Here is a 22,054-nt window from a genome sequence, read left to right on the forward strand (position 1 = left end):
TAGGGGTCCCAGAAGGAGAAGAGAGAGACAAAGGACCTGAGAAAATATTTGAAGAGATTATAGTTGAAAACATCCCTAACATGGGAAAGGAAATAGCCACCCAAGTCCAGGTAGTGCAGAGAGTCCCATGCAGGATAAAACCAAGGAGAAGCACGCCAAGACACACAGTAATCAAATTAGAAAAAATTAAAGACAAAGAAAAATTATTGAAAGCAGCAAGGGAAAAACAACAAATAACATACAAGGGAACTCCCATGAGGTTAACGGCTTATTTCTCAGCAGAAACTACAAGCCAGAAGGGAGTGGCATGACATATTTAAAGTGAAGAAAGGGAAGAATCTACAACCAAGATTACTCTACCAGGCAAGGATCTCATTCAGATTCGATGGAGAAATCAAAAGCTTTACAGGGCTTCCCTGGTGGCGCAGTGGTTGAGATACCGACGGCCGATGCAGGGGACACGGTTTCATGCCTCGGTCTGGGAGGATCCCACATGCCGCGGAGCAGCTGAGCCCATGAGCCATGGACGCTGAGCCTGCGCGTCCGGAGCCTGTGCTCCGCAACGGGAGAGGCCCGCATACCGCAAAAAAAAAAAAAAAAAAAAAAAAAGTTTTAAGACAAGCAAAAGCTAAGAGATTTCAGCACCACCAAACCAGCTCTACAACAAATGCTAAAGGAACTTCTCTAAGTGGGAAACACAAGAGAAGAAAACGACCTACAAAAACAAACCCAAAGCAATTCAGAAAATGGTCACAGTAACATACATATCGATAATTACCTTAAACGTGAATGGATTAAATGCTCCAACCAAAAGATGCAGGCTTGCTGAATGGATACAAAAACAAGATCCATATATATGTTGTCTACAAGAGACCCGCTTCAGACCTAGGGACACATACAGACTGAAAGTGAGGGGATGGAAAAAGATAATCCATGCAAATGGAAATCAAAAGAAAGCTGAAGTAGCAATACTCATATCAGATAAAATAGACTTTAAAATAAAGACTATTACAAGAGACAAAGAAGGACACTACATAATGATCAAGGGATCGATCCAAGAAGAAGATATAACAATTATAAATATATATGCACCCACCATAGAAGCACCTCAACACATAAGGCAACTGCTAACAGCTATAAAAGAGGAAATAGACAGTAACACAATAATACTGGGGAACTTCAACACCTCACTTACACCAATGGACAGATCATCCTAAATGAAAATAAATAAGGAAACAGAAACTTTAAATGACACAATAGATCAGATAGATTTAATTGATATTTATAGGACATTCCATCCAGAAACAGCAGATTACACTTTCTTCTCAAGTGTGCACAGCACATTCTACAGGACAGATCACATCTTGGGTCACACATCAAGCCTCAGTAAATTTAAGAAAATTGAAATCATATCAAGTATCTTTTCTGACCACAACACTATGAGAATAGAAATCAATTACTGGGGATAAAATGTAAAAAACATAAACACATAGAGGCTAAACAATATGTTACTAAATAACCAAGAGATCACTGAAGAAATCAAAGAGGAAATCAAAAAATACCTAGAGACAAATGACAATGAAAACACAACGATCAAAAACCTACGGGATGCAGCAAAAGCAGTTCTAAGAGGGAAGTTTATAGATATACAATCCTACTTCAAAAAACAACAAACATCTCAAATAAACTATCTAACCTTACACCTAAGAGAACTAGAGAAAGAAGAACAAACAAAACCCAAAGTTAGTAGAAGGGAAGAAATCATAAAGATCAGAGAAGAAATAAATGAAATAGAAACAAAGAAGACAATAGCAAAGATCAATAAAACTAAAAGCTGGTTCTTTGAGAAGATAAACAAAAATGATAAACCATTAGCCAGACTCATCAAGAAAAAGAGGGAGAGGACTCAAATCAATAAAATTAGAAATGAAAAAGGAGAAGTTACAACAGACACCACAGAAATACAAAGCATCCTAAGAGACTACTACAAGCAACTCTATGCCAATAAAATGGACAACCTGGAAGAAATGGACAAATTCTTAGAAGTGCACAACCCTCCGAGACTGAACCAGGAAGAAATAGAAAATATGAACAGACAAATCACAAGTAATGAAATTGAAACTGTGATTAAAAATCTTCCAACAAACAAAAGTCCAGGACCAGATGGCTTCACAGGTGAATTCTAGCAGACATTTAGAGAAGCGCTAACACCCATCCTTCTCAAACTCTTCCAAAAAACTGCAGAGGAAGGAACACTCCCAAATTCATTCCATGAGGCCACCATCACCCTGATACTAAAACCAGACAAAGATACTATAAAAAAAATTACAGACCAATATCACTGATGAATAAGATGCAAAAATCCTCAACAAAATACTAGCAAACAGAATCGAACAGCACATTAAAAGGATCATATACCATGATCAAGTGGGATTTATCCCAGGGATGCAAGGATTCTTCAGTATACTCAAATCAATCAATGTGATACACCATATTAACAAATTGAAGAAGAAAAACTATATGATCATCTCAGTAGATGCAGAAAATGCTTTTGACAAAATTCAACACCCATTGATGATAAAAACTCTCCAGAAGGTGGGCACAGAGGGAACCTTCACACAAAAGACCCCGAATAGCCAAAGCGGTCTTGAGGGAAAAAAATGGAGCTGAAGGAAACAGGCTCCCGGTCTTCAGACTACACTATGAAGCTACAGTAATCAAGATAATATGGTACTGGCACAAAAACAGAAATATAGATCAATGGAACAAGATAGCACTATTATTCAACATAGTTTTGGAAGTCCTAGCCACGGCAATCAGAGAAGAAAAAGAAATAAAAGAAATAGAAATTGGAAAGGAAGAAATAAACTGTCACTGTTTGCAGATGACATGATACTATACATAGAGAATCCTAAAGATGCCATCAGAAAACTACTACAGTAATCAATGAATTTGGTAAATTTGCAGGATACAAAATTAATGCATTCCTGTAGACTAATAATGAAATCTTTTGCATTCCTATAGACTAATGATGAAAAATCTGAAAGAGAAATGAAGGAAACACTCCCATTTACCACTGCAACAAAAAAGAATAAAATACCTAGGAATAAACCTACCTAGGGAGACAAAAGGCCTGTATGCGGAAAACTTAAGACACTGATGAAAGAAATTAAAGATGAAACAAACAGATGTAGAGATATACAATGTTCTTGGATTAGATGAATCAATATTGTGAAAATGACTATACTACCCAAAGCAATCTACAGATTCAATGCAATCCCTATCAAATTACCAATGGCATTATCGCCTCACACCAGTTAGAATGGGCATCATCAGAAAATCTACACAACAAATGCTGGAGAGGGTGTGGAGGAAAGGGAACCCTCTTGCACTGTTGGTGGGAATGTAAATTGATACTATGGAGAACAGTATGGAGGTTCCTTAAAAAACTAAAAATAGAATTACCATATGACCCAGCAGTACCACTACTGGGCATATACCCTGAAAAAACCATAATTCAAAAAGACACATGTACCCCGATGTTCACTGCAGCACTATTTACAATAGCCAGGACATGGAAGCAACCTAAATGCCCATCGACAGCTGAATGGATAAAGATGTGGTACATATATACAATGGAATATTAGCCATAAAGAAACGAAATTGGGTCATTTGTAGAGACGTGGATGGATCTAGAGACTGTCATACAGAGTGAAGTAAGTCAGAAAGAGAAAAACAAGTATCATATATTAACGCATATATGTGGAACCTAGAAAAATGGTACAGATGAACCGTTTTGCAGGGCAGAAGTTGACACACAGATGCAGAGAACAAATGTATGGACACTAAGGGGGAAAGCGGCGGTGGGGTGGGGTGTGTGTGTGTGCTGAATTGGGAGAATGGGATTGACATGTATACACTGATGTGTATAAAACTGATGACTAATAAGAACCTTCAGTATAAAAAAATAAATAAAATTCAAAAAAAAAATTAACATGTACTTCCAATTCTTCCTAATAAAATATACTCCAAATTCATAGCAGATTAATAACTCCACAATTAATTTAGCACCATTTTGTCCCGTTTTTCCATCTAAATGAGCTACTTTATTTCCTGGAAAATATCAATAGAATATTATCCCTACTCTGGGACATCAGAATTACTGCCCATCAGTAATTCATTTTCCCCCCAATGATTTTCTCTATTGATTTTTTTCATCATGTTTTATTCAATAAAATGTTTTTCATATGAAAGTCGATGTTTAAGGAAGAAAACAAAATGCTTGCAAACAAAATAAAGATTACTCATCTCTTCCTGCCCTTCAAACATTCAGCTTATGGCCCAGTAGCTGAACTGAGCCCAAACGCCTATGGTCCAGGCTGAAAAGTTTCTCTGACCCTGGGATTCTAGGATTATCCTGAGATCCTAGGCTGGCAAGGGGCTAGTTTGTAATTTGGTAATTTAAAAAAACCAAAAAAACCAAAAAACTGTCATGCAGCCATGTCAAACTATCTCTTCTTGTGGAAAATGCTGAGAAAAACGGAGGTGTCACTGAAGTATCTCTGAAAGACACTAAAATCTGGGCATCAAAGCTCACATGGCATGGTTTAGGGAAGAACAGTATGCCCTCTTACTTGATTTTCTAAGACCCAAACTATGCCATTTTTCTGGACTCAAGTCAACCAGGTCTCTTATGGTCTTCAATGAACTTCTAGGCATATTTTCTTACACTTTCTCATTTGTACAGTTTTTAAAAACTGTGGTTTCAAAATTGAACCTAAAGCAAACTCAAAGTGTTTCTAACTGGCTGCAAAACCCGTAAGAATTGTGCCAGGAGGCCTAGTTTCCTTACTATCCTGCCAGTTTCCAGAGGGCAGACACTAGAAGTCCTTCTAGGTAAATAACATTATTCACTTTTAAGTCTCCAGAGCTGTTATGCCACCACCCTGCCTGCTACAAATGAAAATGAACTGGATTGCATCAACCACATGGTCTGAAATCATCAGGGCTCAAATTTCCCCAATAGAGAACAATAAGTGCTATTATAAATAGGCCTTTGCCTCTGAGTAAGTGGCACTTGTGATCACAAATCGGGGGCTCCCCCAGCAGCTGGTCAGCAGCCTGCCCAGCTATACACACTCACAAAGGCAGAAAGATCCTGACCGCAATGTGCCCCACTGGTGCTTAATATGCCCTTTGGTATGTGCCACAGAAATTGCGAGAGAGAGCCAGAAGTTAGGAAACCAATAAGCTATAAATTAACAAAGAAAAATAGGTGAGCTAAGAGTGTTTAGTGAACTTTTCACATTTGCATTTTTTTCCTAAGAGAACAGTAAGACATTAAAAATACAGCTCCTGAGCTATTGCATATCAGAGAGGCAACACAAAAGTTATGAAAACCAAACCCCTAAAATCCCAAATATCACTTTGATGATTGTGATCACTTGATTGGGAATAACCTGGAAGGGTTGGTCGAAACAACAAAAGCAGCCTCAGCCTTATAAAGCATGATCTACAAAACAAAGGCTAGAGCAGACAAGAGATGGAGATTATAAGGAATGTTCCCTTTGAGCCTTTTTATCACTGAAAAGTGTATTCCTATAACTAACTTTCCAGGCACCTAAGTATAGCCTGAGTAAAACTTCCTGCTTTTAAATGAACTGAGTTGACCATAAAGCACTTACTAAGGTAAGGCACAGATCAAAGGTGGTGTTGAGGCGGGAGGGGGGAGCGATCTAGTAAGACCCAACTCTGCCACAAATCGCAAAGAGGGAAAGCAAGGAATTGTGCCTTGTATTTTAATTCAATTTTATTTATTTCAAGATAAATATTGATATATTATACAAATGGATATCAAATTATTTCAGAAAATCTTGAATTTAGGGACAGGTTATTATCTATCTCTCTAATTTCAGGCCAGCATAATTCCAGGCATTTTGTACATTCTAATAAGTGGCTGCTGGATCATTATATTTGTTTTAAAATATGAAAATGTATACTGTTTATTTTTAATTAATGTTAAAAACTTCAATTATGTGAAACAAAGTAAAATAATAAAGGAAAATGATGATGCTTGCCCAGTTATAAAATAACTCTTAAATGAACAAAATGTAAATTGTTAAGAAATGGCTAATTTTAAAGAAAAATATATTGAGTAATATAAAACACTTTTGAAAGCATATATATATATATACGCAGTCAGTAATATACTCTTTTTCTGGAGAGACTTCTAGCTTCTGCTCTAAGCCTAGAATTTTCCAATTAGAATCTCAGGAAAACACAGCTTCCAGAACAATTTCTATGATTTTTACAGCCAGATTAGAAACACTTTCAGATTGCTTTAGATTCAAGAAACCACAGGCTTCAAATACTGTTCGAAGGAGAAAGTATAAGAAAATATAACTGCATGTCTATTTTAGAAATTTAAGCCACAAATGTCACTGAAGACCAGTTGGTTTGGTTCCAGCAAATGGCATACATACTGGGGGGGATGGGGCAGGGGGACAATAAATAGAAGACAGAAGCCCAAAGACCAGCGGGCCCCTAAGGCAGCTGAAATGGCTCTCTCCCTTCTTCTTGACAGTGTCAGATTAGCCCATAAGAGCATGAGGAAAGCAGCACACACATGTGGATTTGCACTTCATTCTTCCCCATTCCGACCTGTTCAGGAGAATGACTGCAAGAGGCTGAGCAGCATGGCCAGCCATGGAATAAAACTGTGGGAAGACTTCTGAGGAAAACAGCAAATTAACTTTGGTAACCTTTGTTGGTCTATTAAAATTTGTCATTTATCTTCCTTAATAGCTTGGGCAATAACGCAGCAATGAGTCCTCTCTAATTCTAACAAGTGTCAAAACAAAGATAAAGGCCATTAACTATTTTTTCTTAAGTATAACCAGGGAAACCAATAAAGAATGAGCTGTCTCACATATAATTGACTTGGTTTCAAAATTGTTTTGTGTTCCTCAGTAAATCCTACTTTAAAATTTAGCCATTTCTTAAAATTTACATTTAGTTCATTTAAAAGAAGTATTTTATAATTGGGCAAGCTTCATCTATTTCCTTCATTATTAAACTTTATTTCACATAATTGAGATTTTCTAACATTAATTAAAAAAAAAAAGTAGTCTAACTGTGTAAGTATAGTTTCCTTCTCCCTCCCTGGCCCTTTCTTTGGATTCTAAACTGAGTTTCTCTTGAAGAGCAGCAAAAGGCTCAGCTGAAAAAATGCAAGCATTGGTAATTTCTTCTACGCTTTTCCCCCCCTTCCCTCTACTTGGGTCATAAAGTAGCTTCCTATACGTTGTCCTATAGACAAGCTACCTAGATATGCCTTTTGAATATGGTCTAGCTCAGATTACATTAAGATTTGTAGATAGAGCCCTGAGTATTCTAGGCATCGAATCCTTCATTCACTCAATCAATTAGTTGTTTTCTCAAGCAAATAGTTTCCAAGCAGGCCTTCAGAAAAACTAAAGGAATTTGAAGTGCCACAAGTGGGCCAGGGAGTGCGATCTAAAGAGGGTCTTTGGGGACTTCCCTGATGGCGCAGTGGTTAACAATCCACCTGCCAATGCAGGGGACACGGGTTCGAGCCCTGGTCTGGGAAGATCCCACATGCCGCGGAGCAACTAAGCCCGTGCACCACAACTACTGAGCCTGCACTCTAGAGCCCGTGAGCCACAACTACTGAGCCCACGAGCCACAACTACTGAGCCCGTGTGACACAACTACTGAAGCCCACATGCCTAGAGCCTGTGCTCCGCAACAAAGAGAAGCCAGTGCAATGAGAAGCCCACACACCACAACAAAGAGTAGCCCCTGCTCACTGCAACTAGAGAAAGCCCACATGCAGCAACGAAGACCCAATGCAGCCTAAATAAATAAATTTATAAAAATATAAAAAATAAAGAGTGTCTTTGGTGGTGCTCCTCCTTGAAGCCTCTTCAGCTTCCCTCCTCCCTCTTCTGGTCTACCCAAGGCAACCAAACTTCTCAGGCTGCCCAGTCTTAGTCACAACTTGCCCATTGGTGTTAACTTTTCTTTAAGGGGACAGGGAATTGTGGATACAAAACAACACTCTACCAGAGGTTGAGTTTATGGCACAGTGGCCCACACCAGGCCTTGCCAGCGTCCTTCCCCTCCACCACTTGCCTGGCCCACTAAGATAGTCATAAAGCTTCAGAAGGAGCTAGGGCTTAAAAGTGTTGCCATTTTTCATTTAAACCTCTCCCTGCATTTACCATTTACTACTCTCCTGTCTTTCTCTCCCCGGTTTTTAACCATTCTGTTTTACCACTATCTTGCATTCTTCTGCATTCCTCCCTTTTTTCCCCATACATCCACACAAAAGAAAGTGCCAGACCTTCTGAAAATGGAGTTAAGACTACAATTTCCCATGGGACACAAATAGCCTACTGAAAAGTATTTGCTGACTGAGGAAGGAATGGCATCAATGACTCTATCTACTTAATTCTCCTGGGCTGTCCTCCTCTGAGGTTGCTCTACCACTCAGGACCTTTTAGTAACTAGCAACCAACTGGAGTATTTAGAGAATATTACCTACTGGTCACAGTGACAGCAAAGAAAGAATTACGTAAAGAAGCTTAGGGACCAGACAACTATTCTGGCCAATATTTCCAACATGCCAAAAGATAATCTTTCAACATGGGAAACTCGTTCCTTATATGGTTATGGAATAAGTAGAAATTAATTTTGATACTTAGCAATTCCAGACCAAAAAAACCATAAAAAAGGGAATGAGCTCCTTATGCTAGACACAACTGAATTTTCCTCAGAAAAGCAATACAGCAAATGAAAATGGGCTAAACAGAGACACTTTAGCTTCCATTAAGAAAAGACAAATAAACAAATAAATGAAAAAAAACAAAAGGTGTGCTCTTCCAAACCCTTTTAAGACACAGCCACTAAATCTTTCACTAGAACCACATTTAAAAAAAATATAGACTGCTAGAACAGAAAAACACATTGGAGATCTTAAAGCAAGGCAATAGTCCAAAGTCACAGAGCTCAGAATGAAGAGGCAGAGCTAGAACTCAACCTTCCTAACTTCCAGCCCAGTTTTCATCCTTCTCCACACACCACCTTCCCTGCTCAACATGGCTTTGCTCCATGTTCAGATACTACAACCTGTGACAACCAAAGTCTCCAGCATTAAAAGCTTTAAAGCTGGAAAAGGAAAATAGGTAAAAAATGACCCACATTAAAATACAATCACATCTCAGTATGACCCAAGGAGAGACAAACAGGTGAGGCAAAAAACACTGGATCGGGAGCTAGGCTTTCCCACTGACGCATTATGTTACCTTGTTCAAATCTCTTAACCTCTTAGTGGTCTCTTGATCTCTAAGGCCTCTTCCTGCTTTCATATCTTATGGTACTAGAAGATAATTCTGACCCAGAAATGTGAAGCCCGGCCTTCGGAAACAAGGAAATTTTCTCAGGCCAAAAACCCGGAAGTCATCTTCATTCCTCCTTTTCACCCATACAGCAATTGTCTTGACTCTTCCTTCAAGGCATATCTGGCCTAGAATCATTTCACACTTCCACTGCCACCTTCTTCTACTTAAAGTCAGAGTGCTTCCAATGGCTGACAAGGCCCAGGGGTATGACTCCCCACTACCTCTCTTACTTCATCAACTACTACTCTCTCCTTCCTGAACTGCCCTCCAAGCACACTGGTCCTCCTGCTGTTCCTCCTATGTGACAGACATGTACCTACGTCAAGACCCCTCTACTTGCTGTTCTCGTTACTTCACTTCCTTCAGGTCTTTGCTCAAATATCATCTCCTCAGAGAGGCCTTCTTCAGCCACTCAATATTATCAGCCACTCAATATAAAGTACTAGTACACACCCCTAGTACTCTCCATCCCTTCTATTTTTTTTCATAACACTTATCACTACCGCTCAATTTATTTTTAATTGTCATTTCCCTCTACTCATGAGAATGTAAGCTTCATAAAGACAAGAGCTGGTTGACCATCCCAGAACAAGCAAGTTCATTAGAGAATTCCAGGAGGCTGGCAAATGCCCCTCTGCTGCTTTTCAGGTGGGATTCAAACTACCCCACTATCTTCTTAGCAACGATGCTTCTTCCTAATTTCTGCACAAATCATTCCACTTCCTCTTATTTCCAGAACTGAACAATATCTGTCCCTTCCATTCACTGGGCCCTGGCTATTTTTAGAAAAGAGCACCTAAAATGAAACAAGCTCTGGAAGGCTTTTTGGCAATTAGTGAGCAAACACTGACGTCAGCAGTGATTCTCATCAATGCTATGTTCAAGTCTCTCGACAAGCTGGATTACATATGCCATATGTGATCACTGGAGCTACTTGGTTTAAACTTTTCGGGCTGGGAATGTGGCAATGAGTGAGGCAAGCCACAGGTGCCAAGTGGTTAATTATATTTTCATTGCTAATTGCAGGCAGTTTTGTATGATTTTCTCACAGTGGAAATAACATCTAGCCATTTGAGAGTTCTCCCAATTTCCCTTTCTGTTCTCCAAGGTCAGTGAGCTCCCTCTGGGTAAAGGAACCATTTTACTCTTTTATCCATTCTCTAGCAATTATAAGGAAGTTGTTCTCAGGCTTTGTGAAAGAGTTTCCCTCTACATTTCTGTCTCAACCGACCATTCATAAACTGGACTTTCTTCAGTCCTTTTCCCAAATTGCCTAACCTAAACCTGGAAGACAGGAAATGCTGACTCTCTGAGCAATTCCTTCAGCAACCTCTCCCCTGAAAATACACTTCTATCAGGCTTGAGGTCCTCTTTCCTTTTTGTCCCCTCTTTTGAATAAAAGTATTAAACTTAGGACACCAAACAGGAGATGCTGGTAGAGCTGCAGTGTAGTGGGAAACACTGCTTAAAATATCATGAGAAGAAAGTAACAACGGGGTCTGTGTCTGAGCAAATCTCCCTGAAACACTTAATCATCCAAAGACGGAAAAGTCTTTTTTATGATGTTGTGAAGAACTGACTCCAAACCTGGAGCTTCGTAAAGCCATGGAGTCAAGTCTCCAATCTTTCATCCTACAGATTTTTAGGAGGGGACAAGTCTAGCTCTATGTCACAGACCACCCCTCTTAAAGGAAGTGGGAAAGGATCTTCCTTCACTTAGAAGATTACAAAAATGCTGCTTTTTTTCCATTAATTTAAAGTTTCCTTGGGCAGCACCCTGCAGCCCCTGCCACACTGCTCTTTCAGCCTCACCGACAGATGTCCACCAGCTGATCCAGCTCAGGGCAGCTACACTCGTACATGTCCCGGCAGCTCACGTGGCTCTGGTTCATTAACTCCCCCAGCAGCTGGACCGTGTTGTCAGGTGCTTCTTCACATATCTTCTTAAACTGGAGCACTCTCGCAGCCTCGCTATACACGTGCTTTGCCCGCTTGTAGAGTTTGAAGGTGAGCACTTAGGAAGGAAGGGGATGGTAAACAAGGTTAGGGATAGTTACTGGCCAAAAAGAAAGAAAGAAAGTAAGGGAGGGAGGGAGGGAGGGAGGGAGGGAGGGAGGGAGGAAGGGAGGAAGGAAGAAATTTTTTTAAAAAGAAATAGTTACTGAACAATTCAGTGCAAAGAAAAATACAGTTATTGAGAACGTCCATTTCTGTCTTTATTATCAGTACCTTAGAGTTGAAATAGGTCTTTCTTTCACTGAAAGAATTCTTTATAGTCTAAACTGGTCTCTTTTCAAGTCCATTTTACTTTAAGTTCACACATCCGAAAGTGGCAGAAGCAGAACACGTCAGGACGTCTGACCCCAGAGCCATTCTTTCCACTGTGATCCACCAGAAAGAACCACTAAAAATGCTTATGCTAGCAATTTTATTTATAAAAATGTTTCCTATAGCTAAGCACAGTTACTTATATATGTGTATGTGTGTGTGTTAAAAAGCACAATTATTTATATATGTGTATATAGCGTAGCATTATCATAGCAGGAAATAATTCAAATGTCTAATAGAAAATATTTTTTAAATTATGCTACCTCTATTACAAATATTATTGCTACTAAAACACAGATTCTAAGATAATTTACTACATGGAAAATTGTTCATTATTAAGTGAAAAAACAAGATACAAAACTATGTGTATACATTTTAATTTTTAAAAATTATAAGAAGGCACCAAAATGTTAACAGTCATCATCTCTCTGTGGTACATTGTGGGTGATTTTATTTTCTCCTTGACATATTTCTGTACTTTACAGATTATCTACAATGACTCTAACTTCAGTTACAGAAACATGTCCTACTGCAACGGCTGTGTCTATAGTGCTTATGTATTCCCTTGAATAACAACTGAGACCTCCTTACCATTCATTTTCAACCGTGCTGAACAGTGGCTGAGCTGGTGCAGTGGGTCTGGGAAAAATTTGTAAAATAAATGGAAGCTAAGCTACCTGGCCTGCTGGAAGGAGCCTGGGCTGAGAATCCAAAGGTCTGTCATTTGTTCTCATCTGTGTGACAACTCGCTGTACCCAAGTTGCTACTTCTATAGAGCTCCAAAATGAAGCTGAAAATTATTTCTCAGGATCCTTCCTGTGCTAACATTTTATGATTCTATGAAGAAATTCCTCCAAGAATTCCCCTCATATTGTTGTATTTTGGAAAAAGGATGACAACTGTGACCATTGCCTTCTGTTTGCATCCCCAGTTCTACTCTCTGCCCTTCTCTACCCTCTGTCTGCCCCAGAAGGCTGCCCTGGATGGATTACACCAGTGGGTTACCTTGCCTCTAGATTGGAGAAAGGGAGAAGATCAGCAAGAGAAGGGAGGGAATTATATCCTTCCCACTCACTGGGTGGTGATATGCACGAGCAGACGCAAACACAGTTCATTATATCAATAGCATGATTCCTGTTTAATTCAAACACATGAGACCTGCAACAAATTTTTATACTTGACTTAAATCCCTCAAACCTCCCCCTTATAGGACTCGTACTAGCCACAGCCAGAAAATCAGCCTAATTTGGACCTCACCCCTGACTCCCCTCAGCAATAGAGGGCCCTAGCCCTGTATCAGCCTTACTCCACTCAGGCACAATAGTTGTGGCAGGAATCCTCCTACTTATTCAATTTTACCCTTTAACAGAAAACAACAAACATATTCAAGCAATAGCGCTATGATTAGGAGCCCTAACCACCCTATTCACAGCAATATGCGCTGTCACCCAAAATGACATTAAAAAAATTGTCGCTTTCTCCACTTCAAGCCAATTGGGGCCTAATGATGGTAACAATCGGCATCAACCAACCCTGTCTAGCATTCTTACATGTATCTGCACGCATGCTTTTTTTAAGGCCATACTATTCACATGCTCCGGGTCCACTATTCACAGCCTGCATGACGAACAAGATAATTCGAAAAATAGGGGGCCTATTCAAGCCTTTACCCTTCACCACAACAGCCCTTATTATCGGATGTCTGGCACTGACAGGGATGCCTTTCCTCACCGGCTTCTATTGTAAAGACCTGATCATTGATGCCACTAACACATCTTATACCAATGCCTGAGCCCTATTAATAACTGTAATTGCCACCTCCCTCACAGCTGTCTATAGTACCCGCATTATCTTCTTCGCACTACTAGGACAACCTCGCTTCTCCCCCTTAACCTCCATCAGTGAAAACAACCCCTTCCTAATTAACTCCATCAAACACCTGCTAACTGGAAGTGTCTTTGCCGGATTCATTATCTCCAACAACATCCCCCCAACAACAGTCCCCCTAATAACCATACACCTACACCTAAAACTAACTGCCCTTGCAGTAACCATCCTGGGCTTTGTATTGGCACTTGAAATTAACCTTAACACACAAAACTTAAAATTTATTTACCCCTCAAATACCCTTAAATTCTCTAGTCTCTTAGGATATTTCCCCACCATTATGCATTGTCTACCTCCTTACCTAAACCTATCAATAAGCCAAAAATCAGCATCCTCCCTCTTGGACTTAATCTGACTAGAAAACATTTTACCAAAAACCCCACCCTCATTCAACTAAAGTTCTCCACGCTAATCTCAAGCCAAAAAGGCCTTATCAAACTATACTTCCTATCGTTCCTTATTACTCTCACAACACCAATAAACAGCGACCAGCCAGTAACAATCCCCAACCAGGTACCATAGCTACATAATGCCGCAATCCCCATAGCCTCCTCACTAAAAAAGCCAGAGTCACCAGAGTCACTCAGGCTCCCAACCCATTGAACTTAAACACAACTTCCACCTCCTCATCCTTCCATCTCCTCATCCTTTAAAATATATAATACCATCAAAAACTCTATTATCAACCCTGAAAGAAATGCCCCCAAAACAAGCTTATTAGAAACCCAAACCTCAGGATACTGCTCAGTGGCCATAGCTGGTGTATAGCCAAACACAACTAATATCCCCCCCTAAATAAATCAAAGACACTATCAAACCTAAAAATGAACCACCAAAATTCAACACAATCCTACACCCAACACCACCACTCACAATCAACCCAAAACCCCCATAAATAGGTGAAGGTTTTGAAGAAATCCCCACAAAACTGATCACAAAAATAACACTTAAATACAATATGTGTCATCATCATTCTCACATGGACTCCAACCATGACTAATGACATGAACAATCATCACTGTCATTCAACTATAAGAACACCAATGACCAACATCTGAAAAACACACCCGCTAATAGACATCATCAGCAATGCATTTATTAACCTCTCAACCCCAGCAAACATTTCATCATGATGAAATTTTGGCTCTCTACCAGGCATTTGCTTGATCCTACAAATCCTAACAGGCTTATTCCTAGCAATACACTACACACCAGACACAGCAACTGCTTTCTTGTGGTAGCACACATCTGTCGAGACGTTAATTACAGATGAATCACTCGATATATACATGCAAACAGAGCTTCCATATTCTCTCTCTGCCTTTACATTCACGTAGCGTGTGGCCTATATTATGGATCCTGTGCCTTTCTAGAAACAGGAAACATCGGGATTATTTTGCTACTTACAGTTATAGCCACTGCATTTATAGTCTACGTGCTACCATAAGGACAAATGTCACTCTGAGGGGTGACAGTCATTACAAACCTGCTCTCAGCAATCCCATATATTGGCACCACTCTTGTCGAATGGATCAGTAGGATTTTTTCCAATCCATTCGACAAGAGTGGTCATAGGACCACTCTTAAGGTGGTACTAGGATTTTTTCCCCAGCTCCCTCCTTGCAGAGCTGCCTGGAGCTGGCTCTCTTCCCCCACCGAAGGACACTGAACATAATTTCAAGGTAGACTCTTCTACATGACTCTCTCCTCCAGGGTCTGCCTACAGGTTCCTCTCCCCTAGACTATTACTACTTTTTCAGAAGTGCTTTTACGTTCCACTTATGAACCAATAAATTATATTAAAGTTTCAGGTTACATTTTTTTCCCCTCCACAGCGCTGCCCTCCTAACTCTTGGAGACGGATAAAAAGGCAGCCAAGGTTAGAGGAGGGGAATAGCCATTCTTAGGATTTGTGTAAAAGTTTAGTAATTATAAGGGTGGGGCTAACTTTCCTACAAGTTAATAAAGAATTAAATTTTTCTTTCAAGATTTCTCAACTGAGTCATATAAGATGTATTAAACTCACGGTTAACAACTTGCATCAATGAAATGATACAAGTTCATGTGAATCATCCTATTCTATTTCAAACGACCTAAATTTAGTCATCAATTCTAATCGTTTCTTCTTTCACAATGTGTCTTGTAATCATCCCTCCCTTCTAGTCCCACTGTCATTACCCAAATTTACACTATTATTCCCTTTCCTACTTGAACTATCCTGCAGTGATCTCCAAACTGATATTCCTGTCTTAATCTCTCATTCCTGCAACCTACCTTGAGGTTGGTGCCATCGGATTGAGCTCCTAACACACAGCTTGACTCATGTTACTACCCAGAACATTTCCTGCTTCCCCAGTGTTTACTATAATCCAAATTCCTGCACGCAGCAAGCTCGGTCCCAGTAGGATCTTTTCCCTTCAGCCAAAATGGCCTATTTGTAGTTACCCAAACACTCCTTGCTCCTGGGTATACTCATTAATCCATACAGAAATAGTTTCTTTCCCTTTCTCTCCCTGTCAAAATTTTACCTCTTTCTGAAGGTTCCATTTAAACTTTATGCTCCGTGAAACCATGACGGACCCAGCTGGAAACAATCTCTTGACTGAATTTATACCACACTTGCAGTCCATGGCACACGTTTGGTGCTTGTCATATACTTTCCATGGTAATCGTCTCTCCTGTCTTCACAAAGTTTGCCAACTGCTGAAGACAGAAACCAGGTCTTCTGGTTCCATGCATTCGATACTCTGCAACCTTTCACCCCATAGCACCTTCACCAGTGCCTTACATGACAGGTGCTCAATGGGTGTTCACTGTTGATGATGATATGATTAGGACTCTATTTTTTAACCCCAGTTCAAACTCAAGATACCTCCATGTAGGCACTGTTGTAAAAACAAACAAACAAAAAAAATGAGGTGTCAGTACTCACAGCTTACCAAAAATGTTGAGGCTGAGGAAAGGGGACAGCCAGATTCCCTTTGGTATTGAATCTACAACTACTGATACCAAGTAGGTTGAAAAATAAGAAGAAAAAGAGAACTTACAAGTTAAATGTAGGTGGGAATAAAAATACGGCAACATGTTTTGTTCCATCAGTAGCCAGGTCATGTGAATCAGCACACACTGTAATGTGAATTTGTTATTTCCATCAATAACGTCAATGGAAATGGTAATATTATATATTACTGGGAATTACTATATATTAAAATATATTATTTTAGGGTCTGGGTAGCAAAATATCCCAAGGTAAGAAAGTCGTACCAATACCCAGTACTGGCACATACCATCTGCAACAACACTGTCTGGAGAAATGACAGAGGTAGATTTAAGAAGAACTCCTCCTCAAAAGCCCTGAATAGAGAAGGGAAAAGATGGGCCGTTGATAGGCATGTATGTATGTGAGATAGTGTGAATAATTTTATACATGTTAATATAATCCATGTTATAGAATACACATTTTGAAAGGAAGTAAAATGACTTTGGTAACTGTAGTTTAAAATTGTTCTTTCTAAAAATTGAGGTTGAAACAAAATGTTTAAAATTCTAGCTTTAGGATTCCATATGTTTCAGTTTTACTTTTGAACTACGTCACCTCCGCTAATCATGGGCCAAGTTACAAAATCAGAGCATGGGGGCGGGGTGGGAGGGGTGTGTAAGAAGAGAGTATTGGTTCATTTCTACTGTAATGTCCCATTTTTGAAAAAATCATCTAGTTTCCAGGTCCACTGATATTTATGGCTGCAGCACAAAAGGCACGATAAAGTGACATCCACTAAGATCACAAAATAGTGCTATTTAGCTGACAAACCACTGTGCTATGTCCCAGTTTGCAAAGACTTTTTTTAAACCTTGAATTATAAAATTTCTCAAATATACAGGACAGTAGAGAAGGTACAATAGCAAATTCCACAAGCCCATCACCTAGACTGAACAGTTAATCACTTTTTGCCATATTTGCTTCAATTGATATTTTGCTAGTGTTTTAAAATAAATTATAGATGTGACATTTGCTCCCTACATATTTCAGTGTGCAACTCTATAAAATAAGGATATTTTCTTACATAACCTCCATATCATTATCACATCTAACAAAATTACCAATGATTCCTTAATATCCTCTCATATTCAGTCCATATTTAAATGTTCCCAGTTGTTTAAATTTCAGTCAATTTACAGCAGAATCCAAGCGAAGCCCACACATTATATTCAGTCTTTTGTCTAATAAGTCTCTTTTAATCAAGAATTTACAGTGATTTTTGATACTCTGGATTGTCAATGTCATATATATAAAATACAAGTATATTTTAGGGCCACATCCTGTAATAAAATTCAATATAGTCCATAAGCAACAGTATGCTTTGGTTTTCCTTAGGATTACATAGTCCTTTAAGATTAAATATTTTCCTTTAGGATTAAATATTCTCAAGTAGAAACTGTTCAGAGAGATGTGTTTTTTCATATTAAACCTTAGGACTGGTGTTTTGATTTGTGACAAGAAAAATTCAGAAAGCACTGAGCAGATTACCGGAACCTCACAAACCTGGCACCTCCTTGTGTCTACTCTCTATTGCAGAGTGTTTCACAGCAAGACTTCAGGAGAGAGACGTCTAATGAGGACTCTTCCTGGGCGTTCTGAAGACGTGTGAGAGACTGCCATTGCTCACACCCACTGAACGGTAGTTAACTCAGAAGACAAAGGAAAGGGCAGAAAGGGCATCTGTTTTCAATTGTGATATAAAAATCTTGACAAAGGCTACAACAAATTTGGAGACCACCCTTTAGGAGGGAAACCAGTTCTGTGTTGTCTGGTCATCACAAATGCTCTCTGGATCCAGGGTTCTGGCTTGTTGTACGCTGGCAACTCAACAGGTCTCTGTTGTGCAGATACCAAAAAGTCCAAGAAAATCTGAAACTTTGTCTATGGACAAAGTTTTCTTCCCTATCCAGTTAACTTTAAAATGGATGCTCCATCTCTCTATAAACTCTTATAATCCTTGACAGCAATTATTTTATTAAAGGATAAAGGAATTGTTTCTTACTGCATGAATGCTCATTGCTGCATGACTACTGCCAAAGCAAATTCAGTTTAAGAATATAACACCAGGACTTCCCTGGTGGCGCAGTGGTTAAGAATGCACCTGCCAATGCAGGGTACACGGGTTCGAGCCCTGGTCCGGGAAGATCCCATACGCCGTGAAGCAACTAAGCCCGTGCGCCACAACTACTGAGCCTGCACTCTAGAGCCCACGAGCCACAACTACTGAGCCCATGAGACACAACTACTGAGTCTGTGTGCCACAACTACTGAAGCCCACATGCCTAGAGCCCGTGCTCCGCAACAAAGAGAAGCCACCGCAATGAGAAACCCGCTCACCACAATGAGAAAGCCCAAGCGCAGCAATGAAAACCCAACGCAGCCAAAAATAAATAAATTTTAAAAATAAAAGAATATAACACCAGGTGCCATTTTCCTAAAATACTGCTAGTGTCCTATCCCATCCAAGGGAAATCTGAGGCTTCAAAGCAGGATATATCACATGGATTTTGAAACAATGACTTTCTCCTCCATGAATCTTAGGTAATTTCTGAATCTAATCCTAAAGTCAGGACAGAGATTCTGAGATCTAAATGATCACAGCCATAAACATTTAAACTGCAACAGTTGTACAATAAATTCACTTGAATAATTATTTATTTGCTAGCTCTAAACCTTCCTTTCCCTCTGACTTCCTTGCTGAATATCCAGTACACCACACAGGCTCCTGCCTGAGGCCCACTGCCGCAGCTGTTTTGTTAGCCTGGAATGCTCTTCCCCCTGATCTTGACCTGGCTGGCCCCTCCTTGTCATTCAAGTCTCAGCTGTCACAGCTTCAAGAAGACTTTCCCTCAACTCCAGTCTAGAGTAACTCCCTCACATACACATTTTTTCCATCCTGTTTTATTCTCCCAGAACTATATTATTTCTTCTCCCAAACACCAACCAATTTTCTTGTGTGTTCATTTGTTCAATGGTCTGTGGTTATCTCTCACCACTAGAAGTTCAGGTTCAGGAGAGCAAGGGCCTTGTCTAATCTCTTCACTTTTGTATCTTTAGCAGCTAAAATAGGGTCTGGCACCACAGGAGGGTCTCAATAAATGTTTATTGAAAGAATGGTTCAGTTCCTAGTCTTTGTACAAAACTGCACCCCAACACGGAAAAATAAACAATAGGGAATATGAGGAAGATCTACTAATTTGGCAGTTTTTGCTTACTAGCACCTTCACCAAAAAGTGGGGGAGAGGAGGGGGAAGATGGCGGAAGAGTAAGATGCGAAGATCAGCTTCCTCCCCACAGATACATGAGAAATACATCTACACGTGGAACAACTCCTACAGAACACCCACTGAACACTGGCAGAAGACCTTAGACCTCCCAAAAGGCAAGAAACTCCCCACGTACCTGGGTCCTGGGTAGGGCCAAAGAAAAAAGAAAAAACAGAGACAAAAGAATAGGGACGGGACCTGCACCAGTGGGAGGGAGCTGTGAAGGAGGAAAAGTTTCCACACACTAGGAAGCCCCTTCGCGGGCGGAGACTGCGGGTGGCAGAGGGGGGACCTTCAGAGCCGCGGAGGAGAACGCAGCAACAGGGGTGCAGAGGGCAAAGCGGAGAGATCCCCACACAAAGGATCGGTGCCGACCAGCACTCAACAGCCCAAGAGACTTGTCTGCTCACCCGCTGGGACGGGTGGGGGCCGGGAGCTGAGGCTCGGGCTTCGGTCGTATCCCAGGGAGAGGACTGGGGTTGGCTGCGTGAACACAGCCTGAAGGGGGCTAGTGCGACACGGCTAGCTGGGAGGGAGTCCAGGAGAAGTCTGGAGCTGCCAAAGAGGCAAGAGACTTTCTCTTCCCTCTGTTTCCTGGTGCACGAGGAGAGGGGATTAAGCGTGTCGCTTAAAGGAGCTCCAGAGACGGGCGCGAGCCGCGGCTATCACCGCAGACCCCAGAGGCAGGCATGAGACGCTAAGGCTGCTGCTGCCGCCACCAAGAAGCCCGTGTGCGAGCACATGTCACTCTCCACACCGCCCCTCCCGGGAACCTGTGCAACCTGCCACTGCCAGGGTCCCGGGAGAACGCACGGCACGCCTCAGGCTGGTGCAACGTCATGCTGGACTCTGCCGCCGCAGGCTCTCCCCGAACTCTGTACCCCTCCTTGCCCCCCACCCCCACCCCGGCCTGAGTGAGCCAGAGCCCCTGAATCAGCTGCTCCTTTAACCCCGTCCTGTCTGGGCGAAGAACAGACGCCCTCAGGCGACCTACACGCAGAGGCAGGGCCAAATCCAAAGCTGAGCCCCAGGAGCTGGGAGCAGTGTGAACAAAGAAGAGAAAGGGAAATTTTTCCCAGCAGCCTCAGGAGCAGCGGATTAAAGCTCCACAATCAACTTGATGTACCCTGCATCTGTGGAATACCTGAATAGACAACGAATCATCCCAAATTGAGGAGGTGGACTTTGGGAGCAAGATATGTTATTTTTTTCCCCTTTTCCTCTTTTTGTGAGTGTGTATGTGTATGCTTCTGTGTTAGATTTTGTCTGTAGAGCTTTGCTTTCACCATTTCTCCTAGGGTTCTGTCCATCCGTTTTGTTTTGTTTTTACTTTTAAAACAATTTTTTCTTAATAATTCTTTTTTATTTTTTATTTTAATAACTTTATTTTATTTTATCTTACTTTATTTTATTTTATCCTCTTTCTTTCTTTCTACTTTTTCTCCCTTTTATTCTGGCCGTGTGGATGAAAGGCTCACGGTGCTCCAGCCAGGAGTCAGTGCTGTGCCTCTGAGGTGGGAGAGCCAACCTCAGGACACTGGTCAACAGGAGACTTCCCAGCTCCACGAAATATCAAACGGCGAAAATCTCCCAGAGATCCCCATCTCAACACCAACACCCAGCTCCACTCAACGACCAGCAAGCTACAGTGCAGGACACCCTGCCAAACAACTAGCAAGACAGGAACACATCCCCACCCATTAGCAGAGAGGCTGCCTAACATCATAATAAGGCCACAGATACCCCAAAACACACCACCAGAGGTGGACCTGCCCACCAGAAAGACAAGATCCAGCCTCATCCACCAAAACACAGGCACTAGTCCCCTCCAACAGGAAGCCTACACAACCCACTGAACCAATCTTAGTCACTGGGGACAGACACCAAAAACAATGGGAACTATGAAGCTGCAGCCTGCAAAAAGGAGACCCCCAAACACAGTAAGATAAGCAAAATGAAAAGACAGAAAAACACACAGCAGATGAAGGAGCAAGGGAAATACCCACCAGACCTAATAAATGAAGCGGAAATAGGCAGTCGACCTAAAAAAGAATTCAGAATAACGATAGTAAAGATGATCCAAAATCTTGGAAACAGAATAGAGAAAATGC

General features: G+C 40.8%; 1 protein-coding gene across 3 annotated transcripts in view; it reads right to left on the reverse strand.

Annotated features, from left to right (window-relative positions):
- GALK2 (galactokinase 2) overlaps nucleotides 1-22,054 on the reverse strand; it is a 142,361-nt gene that overhangs the window by 2,584 nt on the left and 117,723 nt on the right. For 2 of the 3 annotated variants that reach the window (XM_024116899.3, XM_024116895.2), the window contains one exon: nucleotides 11,235-11,436. In XM_024116899.3, coding sequence (XP_023972667.1) covers nucleotides 11,235-11,436 — 202 coding nt within the window. Of the gene's footprint in view, nucleotides 1-611; nucleotides 886-11,234; nucleotides 11,437-22,054 lie in introns of those variants that run through there. The other variant, XM_055088241.1, reaches the window with a different exon arrangement.

This window comes from Physeter macrocephalus, chromosome 11 (genome assembly GCF_002837175.3).
Source record: "Physeter macrocephalus isolate SW-GA chromosome 11, ASM283717v5, whole genome shotgun sequence".
Lineage (NCBI taxonomy): Eukaryota > Metazoa > Chordata > Mammalia > Artiodactyla > Physeteridae > Physeter > Physeter macrocephalus.